Source organism: Orycteropus afer, unplaced genomic scaffold (assembly GCF_000298275.1).
Source record: "Orycteropus afer afer isolate SDZICR_OR568_19922 unplaced genomic scaffold, OryAfe1.0 scaffold00323, whole genome shotgun sequence".
NCBI classification, from domain to species: Eukaryota; Metazoa; Chordata; class Mammalia; order Tubulidentata; family Orycteropodidae; genus Orycteropus; species Orycteropus afer.
Genome location: NW_006921910.1, coordinates 2746664 through 2754774, shown reverse-complemented (window position 1 = coordinate 2754774; position 8111 = coordinate 2746664). Strand labels below are relative to the sequence as shown.

General features: G+C 57.6%; 2 protein-coding genes across 2 annotated transcripts; one reads left to right on the top strand and one right to left on the bottom strand.

Moving 5' to 3' along the window:
• Nucleotides 1-460: 460 nt before the first annotated feature.
• PCBP4 (poly(rC) binding protein 4) lies at nucleotides 461-3879 on the top strand. Its single transcript, XM_007952034.2, has 12 exons — nucleotides 461-541; nucleotides 735-758; nucleotides 870-902; nucleotides 1102-1218; nucleotides 1428-1559; nucleotides 1909-2037; nucleotides 2294-2368; nucleotides 2538-2582; nucleotides 2662-2725; nucleotides 2874-2926; nucleotides 3013-3182; nucleotides 3591-3879. The coding sequence occupies exons 1-12, from the start codon at nucleotides 461-463 to the stop codon at nucleotides 3877-3879; spliced, it is 1212 nt and encodes a 403-aa protein (XP_007950225.1).
• Nucleotides 3880-5225: 1346 nt separating this feature from the next.
• Nucleotides 5226-6314, bottom strand: GPR62 (G protein-coupled receptor 62). The gene has a single exon (XM_007952084.1). It carries the CDS (start codon nucleotides 6312-6314, stop codon nucleotides 5226-5228), a length of 1089 nt encoding a protein of 362 aa, XP_007950275.1.
• Between the last annotated feature and the right edge of the window lie 1797 nt (nucleotides 6315-8111).

Below are 8111 nucleotides of genomic sequence, written 5' to 3'. Positions count from 1 at the left end.
ATCTCTCTTCCACCAGCCACTCCTCGGAAGGAAGGTTGGGCAATCCTACTTCCGTAGTGATACTGCCTCGGAAACCCAAGGAGGGGTCGCTATGAGTCGGGTTTGACTCGACGGCACATAATAACAACAACAACCACCTCTTTGGGGATAGTAATAGGTATCCCCCTCTTGCAGATGGGGAAGCTGAGGCTCAGAAGGGCTAAGTGACACCAGGGTCACATAGCTAGTAAATTGCACACAAGCACACTGATTGGTGGGTCGTATGGAACTCAGTGTCCATGCTGTCTGTCTTCTCTGGGAGTCTGGTTAGCCCAGGTCTGGCCACTCTGTGAGGGCTGCAAGGACAGGGTCATCTAGCCACGTTTCTAACCCATCTTCCTCTGCCCCCTCCCTCAGAGCGGGCCAGGCCACAACGTGGACACACTCCCAGACCTCTGCGGCCCTGGCCCCGCCTAACAGGATGAGCAGCTCAGATGCGGGGCTGGAGGAGGAGCCAGAGCTCAGCATCACCCTCACACTGAGGATGCTGATGCATGGGAAGGTGAATGGAGGGGTGAGGCCCTATCTGGTGGGGGTAGTGGGCGGGCAGATCAGTCATGGCAGAGAGGCCAGGCGGGGCTGCCCGAGTTTGACCTCAAGTGCCCTGCCTCCGGTGGAGTCACTGTCCCTGATGTGAGGAGGGCAGAGCCTGGGTCCGTTGGTCCCCTCTGACTTCACTCTTATCTTGTCTGCAGGAGGTGGGCAGCATAATCGGGAAGGTAGGTGCCAGCTCTGCTCTCTTCTTCCCCCTTACCTGAGGTCTCAGCCCAGGGAAGGAGGTGCCCACCACTCAGGCTTAAGAGCGATTCTCTCTCTCTTGTCTTGTGCAGAAGGGAGAGACCGTAAAACGAATCCGGGAGCAGGTGAGAATGGAGTTTGGGGGTGAATCCCAGTGCACCAAGGTGTGAAGGAGAGGGGAGGAGAGACCCTTGCCCCATCTCCTCCCCACTGCTCCTTGCACACTACTGCGCCTGGGATGACCCAGCCCCTTGGCTGTGGCCTGGCAAATGGAACAAGCAGAGAGGGTGCCCTTGCTGCCCGGCACTCATTCTGTACCCACAGAGCAGTGCCCGGATCACCATCTCTGAGGGCTCCTGCCCTGAGCGCATCACTACCATCACCGGGTCCACGGCTGCCGTCTTCCATGCGGTGTCCATGATCGCGTTTAAGCTGGATGAGGTTTGTAGTCCACCATGGTGGGAGTCTGGGAGTGGTTTGTGGGGACGAACATGAGCTGGACTCTAGATAGTGGCTACGGGCTGGAGGAGAGGGGCAGCAGAAGTGCTGGCGGTGGGGATCTTTCTGGAATTCCTTAGCAGGAAGGTGCTCTAGGGGGCAGGGAGAGCATCAGGGCACACGGTGTAAGTTTTACCATCTCTCTTCCTCAGGATCTTTGTGGGGCCCCAGCAAACGGTGGGAACATATCCAGGCCTCCGGTGACCCTGCGCCTTGTCATCCCCGCTAGCCAGTGTGGCTCGCTGATCGGGAAGGCTGGCACCAAGATCAAGGAGATCCGAGAGGTGAGGGGAAAGGCATACCACCTATAGGGCGTCCTCACTCTCCAGTGGGGGGAACCCAGGCTATGGTTTTCTGATCCTTGTGCCCTTTGGAAGTGGTCAGTAACCAGAAGGTGAGCAATTCAAACCCACCACCCACTCCACGGAGAAAGTTGTAGCAGTCTGCTTCTGTAAAGATTACAGCCTTGAGAACCCTATGGGGATAGTTCTACTCTGCCCTATAGGATCATTATGAGTTATAATTAACTAACTGAAAAATGGGGTTGGTTTGGTTTTGGGGCCCCTTGGAGCCTGGCAAGAACTTCTCTCAGCTATGGGAACGTTCAGAGTGGCCTCTGTTCTTTGCCCTCAGACCACAGGTGCCCAGGTGCAGGTGGCGGGAGACCTGCTTCCCAACTCCACGGAGCGTGCTGTCACTGTTTCTGGGGTGCCTGATGCCATCATCCTGTGTGTGCGCCAGATCTGTGCTGTTATCCTAGAGGTGCTGCCCTGGGGCAGGGAGAGAGGGGCAGGGGCTGAGCCCTGGACCTACCTTGTCAGGCACTCAAACCCTTATTTATGTGACAGCCAGTTGGGGCAGGGAAGGGCCAATGGGGGCAGGGCAGTGCTATAAGAATTGATTAGCAGCTCTAGGATGTAGAGTGCATTTACCTGGGAGTCAGGGGGAGGGTTTGAGGCCAGAGTGCCCTTAGGGGGCAGGGGGGTCCTGATAGAGCCTCCCCATTTGTGTCTTCCAGTCCCCACCCAAAGGAGCCACTATCCCATATCATCCAAGCCTCTCCCTAGGCACAGTCCTCCTTTCTGCTAACCAGGTAAGGGAGAACAGGGGAGGGTTAGGGAGCATTCTAGAGGAAGAGGAGGAAGTTTGAGGTGGGGAGGGGATGGAAGAAGTAATAGATGGTCCAGGGAGAGTGGGAGGAATGACTCTGGCTAAGTACATCAACCTGTCATAGTAACCCCTTTTTCACTTTGTCCTCACAGGGCTTCTCTGTCCAGGGCCAGTATGGGGCTGTGAACCCAGCTGAGGTGAGTAACCCTCAGCCCAAGGTGCCCCCTTTTTGAGCCAAGTCCCCTCTGACCTGTGACTACTCTTCCTTTGGCACAGGTCACCAAGCTCCAGCAGCTCTCAGGGCACACGGTCCCCTTTGCCTCACCAAGTGTGGTGCCAGGTGAGCAGTTGCTAGAGGAGGCAGGGTTGAATAGGGCAACTCGAAGGGGCTAGGCAGCCCTACAAGAATGGATTGGATTGGGGTGGGGTAGTGGGGGAGCTGAGAAAGAAGACCTAGCACCATGTCTGATCCCTTTTCTTCCCCTCAGGACTGGATCCCAGTGCGCAGACCAGCTCGCAAGAATTTTTGGTTCCCAATGATGTGAGAGGGGGAATGGGGTAGTGTGAGGGAGGGAGGGACCTGGGGGTCTGGGTCTTGCCCAGGGTTGAATTCCACCCTTCCCTCAGCTGATTGGCTGCGTGATCGGGCGCCAGGGCAGCAAGATCAGTGAGATCCGACAGATGTCGGGGGCACATATCAAGATTGGGAATCAAGCGGAGGGTGCTGGTGAGCGACACGTGACCATCACTGGCTCGCCAGTCTCCATTGCCCTGGCCCAGTACCTCATCACTGCCTGGTGAGCTGGGGGAGGGATCAGGGTAGGGTGGGGAGAGCTGACATCCTTCTGTCTGTCTGAGTCTGTCCCTTGCCTCCCCTAATTCTATCCCACCTCCCCATGGCTCTGCCTAACTCACCCTGCCTTCCCTCTCTACAAGCTCCCCTTGTGTCCTCTCTCCCCGGCCGGGCTTGTCTCATCTCTTCCCTGGGTCATTGGCCTCCCCATCACTCCCCTCACTCCATACCACATCTGCTTTTTCTTCCTTCCCATCCTCTCCCATTCTTCATGTTCCCCCCGAACACCTCCACCCTATGTCACTGTTCTCCCCTCAATTCCTCTCCTCTCCTTCTAATCTTGCCTCCTATATTTGCCATCTCTCTTTCCTCCACCTTCCCCTTCATCTCCCTACTATGTCCCTCTCTCCAGTCTAGAGACGGCCAAGTCTACCTCTGGGGGGACGCCCGGCTCAGCCCCTGCAGACCTGCCTGCCCCCTTCTCACCACCCCTGACGGCCCTACCCACAGCTCCCCCAGGCCTGCTGGGCACACCCTATGCCATCTCCCTCTCCAACTTCATCGGCCTCAAGCCAGTGCCCTTCTTGGCTTTGCCACCTGCCTCCCCGGGGCCACCGCCGGGCCTGGCAGCCTACACTGCCAAGATGGCAGCAGCCAATGGGAGCAAGAAAGCTGAGCGGCAGAAATTCTCCCCCTACTGAGGCCGGCTGAGACACAGGCCGAGGCAGGCAGGACCGCCAGGCAGAAGGCTGCCTCTGCACCCTACCTGCCCAAGGAGACTCCACCCAGGGGTCTCCAAGGCCGCTGAAGCTCAGACGCATGGATGCACCCTCCATCCTGCTCCTGCAGGAGTTCTTTCTGAGTGGGGGCAGTTTCTGGCCCAGGGTTTTGGGAGCTTTGGCACCCAGAGGCAGGGAGCCCCACCCCCTCAGCTCTACACTTGGATGCAGGGAGCAGCCAAGGGCCTTCTTTCATGTTTTCACCTTGAGGTGGTTCACTCATGCACTCCTACCCCCTAGGGCTTCCCAGCCTACTGCTCCTCCTGTGGGGATCAAGGAGGAGGGCTGGGGGGCACTGGGGGCCATGCTTCTCTCCCCACCTCCCTGCAGATTCCTGCTGCTTCCACTGACACCCTTTTGACTGGAATGGACTGGCTGGGCTTGGCAGGGGGAAACCCAAAGGGGAAGCACTATCTGGTAGCTGGGGGAGGTGACGTGGGGACAGGGGCCGAGTTCTCAGCAGCTGACACTCTGTACAGTTTTTTCAATCCCTGTTTTTGAATAAATATTCTCAGTGACCAGGAAGCTGTGAAACACTGTGGGGAATGGGTTTAGGGTGACAAAGAGAGACTGGGTACAGCTGAGGCCCCAGAGAACTCCCATCTGTGAATCTGCCAGCCCTTGCTGGGCCTCAGCCCCTTCCACATGCCAGTCTTGGGGCTACCAGGCCCTTTGGGTTCATGTTGTTCAGGCTCCTGGGTTTAGTACCAAATTGATCTGGTTGTTGCCTGGGCATCTTAGAAGCTGATGGAGAAGTTTCAGTAGCTTTGTCTAGCCTCTTCTCTCGCAGATGTCAGCAAAGTCCTCCAGAATGTCTCTCCACTGGTTCCTTCCTTCAGGTGGCTGTACCCCAGGTCCTGCCCTGCTTGGCCCATCCCTTTGGCTGTGAGCCCCTGGGACCCTCTTATCTTCCCTTGGTGTGATCTGTGACCCTGCTCATCTCTTCTTCTCCCTTGGCCTGGAAAACTATGAGTGTCACAAACCACTTAAACTGGAGAGATGGTTCAGGATACAGATGAGAAAACTCAGGCCTAGGAAAGGACAGGTCCATGCACAAAGCCATATTGAGTTGGGTCTAGAACCCAGAACTTCCGGATGCGAGAAGCTTCTGGGCCTCACAGGCTGCAGGCATATTTTCTCCCCCTATACCATAGCCAAGTTCCGGTGGGAGGGACATGGGCCACCACCTCTGAAAGAGGCCAGGTGAGCCCCTTTAATGGTGCTTTCCTTTCTGTAGTCCCAGCTCAGCTTGGGAAAGAGATTCTGTCTCAGGTGGCCTCTGGCATACTCAGGCTCCCCTCTCCCTCCAACTCAGGGACTTGTTCAGGGACCTCAGCAGGGCCCTCACGATGTCCCTGGAGAAGCTGCCGGAGTGCTCGTGGGTGCCAGGCTTGCAGAGCACAGGCCAGCGGGGGCCAGGGCAGCACACGGCGGGCAAGGCGGCCCAGCGCTCGGCGCACGGGGCGCTGCAGCAGGCCGTACAGGAAGGGGTGGGCTGCGAAGGCAGAATAGGCCACCCAGGTTATTGCCGCTTCGGCAGATGCGGCTCGCGCTGCGGGCGCCAGGCACGCGCAGCCATAGGGTAGCCAGCAGGCTGCGAATTGGCCCACGGCCAGCGCTGGAGCCAGGGCCGCCTTGCCCCCAGGCAGGCGAGGCCTGAGGGGCGGCAGGATGGAGAGGCGACTGTCTAGAGAGTCCGAGCGCAGCCTGGACCCTCGCGCGGGCCGCAGGGGCCGCGGCGGATGTAGGGCGGCGCGGCGGGCCACAAGGAAGATGCTGCCGTAGGCGCCAAGCATCAGGAGGGCAGGCAGTGCGAAGGCCAGCAGCGCCCAGAGTGGTCGGAAAGGCCCGAGACCACCAGCCAGGACCGAGCAGCGCGCTGGGGTAGGGGGCGGTCCAGGTGGCGGCCCAAGCAACGAGAGCGCGCCCAGCAACCCAGCCGCGGCCCACACGACGGCGAGCACGAGCGCGGGCGGGGGCCGCGCGCCGGGCCGCAGTGGGTGTACGATGAGGCGGTAGCGCGCTAGGCCGAGGGCTGCCACGCCGAGCGTGCAAGCTGGCAGCAGCGCGGCGGAGAGGAAGCGTGCGGCGCGGCACGGCGCGGGGCCCAGGCGCACGCGGCCCAACCCCGGCGGCGGCGCGGCCACCAGGCCTAGCGGCATAATGGAGGCGGCTGCCAGCAGGTCCACGACGCATAGGTGTGCCAGGTAGAGCGCGTCAGACAGCCCTGGCGTGCGCAGCACCACCGCCAGCAGTGCGCCGTTGCCCAGCAGTGTTGCCGCCTCCACGAAGGCCGCCAGGACCAACCCTACCGAGCCAGCAACTTCTGTGGCGTCCAGCTCCGTGGTGTTGGCCATACAAGCATTCAGGCTTTTCACCCTGTGCTGGGATGGAAAGAGCGAAATAGAGCTCTCCCTGCTCCTAGATTCCAATCACCCATCATCCCTCCCTTCCCTGACCCCTCACCTTACAGGTTGCCCAGGCGCTGGCTCCGTTTTGCCCAGGCTGCTGACCTCTCAGGGGCATGACCTGCCCCATGGAGAGGTGCAAGGCTGGGCCTGCCAGGGCTCTCCCCTGCCCCAGCTGGGCAACTCGGCCCCTGCTGGAGATGGTACTGGCTGTCACTCTGATGTTGCCCTTTAGAGACACCCAGAGACTGGGAGGGAGGGGCAGGGCCTGGCACTGTCCCCCTGGGTCCTAGCAGCTGCCAGCTGGAGGCCAGAGGCTCTGCTGTGGAAGTGGGCTTGGGAGCTCAGAGCAGGCATAGGCTGGAGTCTAGACTGAGGAGGTTAGAGTTTGGGCTTTGGAGTCAGCCAGACCCAGCTCTGCCTTTCCTAGTGGTGGGACAGGGTTGCCATCTGGTCTCTTTCCCCATCCCTGTCAGTGGAGGCAATTAGATAATTTAGCCTTTGTGCTGAGGCAAAACTGAGGTACCAGTGAGACAAGAGCTGGAGCAGGAAGACCCTTAGGTACTCTCTGGCCCCAGCAGGACTGGTTCGGAAAGAGCGGTGGCTGAGAAATAGGAGGGAGAATCTCAGGGCATGAAACATAGGAAGTGCTAGCTGGTATTAGCTTGGCGCAGAGTAGGTGCTTTGTGATTGTGTATGAAATAAGTGAGTGACTTTTTTTTTTTTTTTTGGCCTACTGGGAAACAAGTAAATTTCATCTCAGGAATTTTTCTTTGCTCCTTCAAAGTCCCACATCCAATCCATCAACACATCCAGAAACTAACCATGCTCACTACTACTACTACTGCTACTACCCTGGTTCCAGGCACCATCACCTCTCACCTGGACCATTTTAGCATCCTCCTATCAGGCCTCCTGGCTTCTGCTCCTACATCTAATTCTGGTCATTTGCCTGTTTGCCCCACTCTTCCTAATGCTGCTTGGTCTTCCAGGGAACTATACTTTCCAGGCTTCTTTGCCCACTGGATTTTTTCATACGAAGGGAAGTTACCAGCGGAAGACTAGGAGGTGAAAGGAGGGAAAAAGCCAGGGTTATTTCTGGGGATTTGGACCTACCACTGTGGAAGATAGCCCCAGCTTCTGCATCCAGGCCATTGGGCATCCTTACACTATTTCCTTCCTTTATCCCTCCAGCCTAGGGGTGAGGGTTACTTCTTTTGTTGCTAAAATTGTCTCACCATCACCTGATTGACGGTTCAGTTCCTTCCCTGTGTCAGTCTCCTCGTGTCTGAAATATCTACGGTGATTTCTGTTTTACTGACTGTACCCTGACACACACTCTACAGTCTACTCTCATGGCAGCTAAAGTGGGTCCTTCTAGAATCAAATCGGATCAGGTCATGGCCTTGCTCTCAACCCTCTGAGAGCTTCCCAGCATCAGAATCTCAGCTCCTCAGTGAATGGGCCTCTGTGATCTGCCTTCTCCCCACCTGTCTGACCTCACCTTCGTCCTCCTTCCACTCCCAGACACAACAATCGTCCTGCTGTTCCTCCCACATGCAAACCAGCTTCCACTTCAGGGTCTTTGCATCTGCTGTTCCTGTGCCAGAACACTGCTCAAGAGTAGCCTTCCCTGACTTTCTTTTCTAAAATTGTTCAAACTTCCTATCACCCTCATCCTTTCACCCTGCTTTATTTTTCTGGCACTTTCTCTATCTGACGATACATCTTATATATATATGAGTA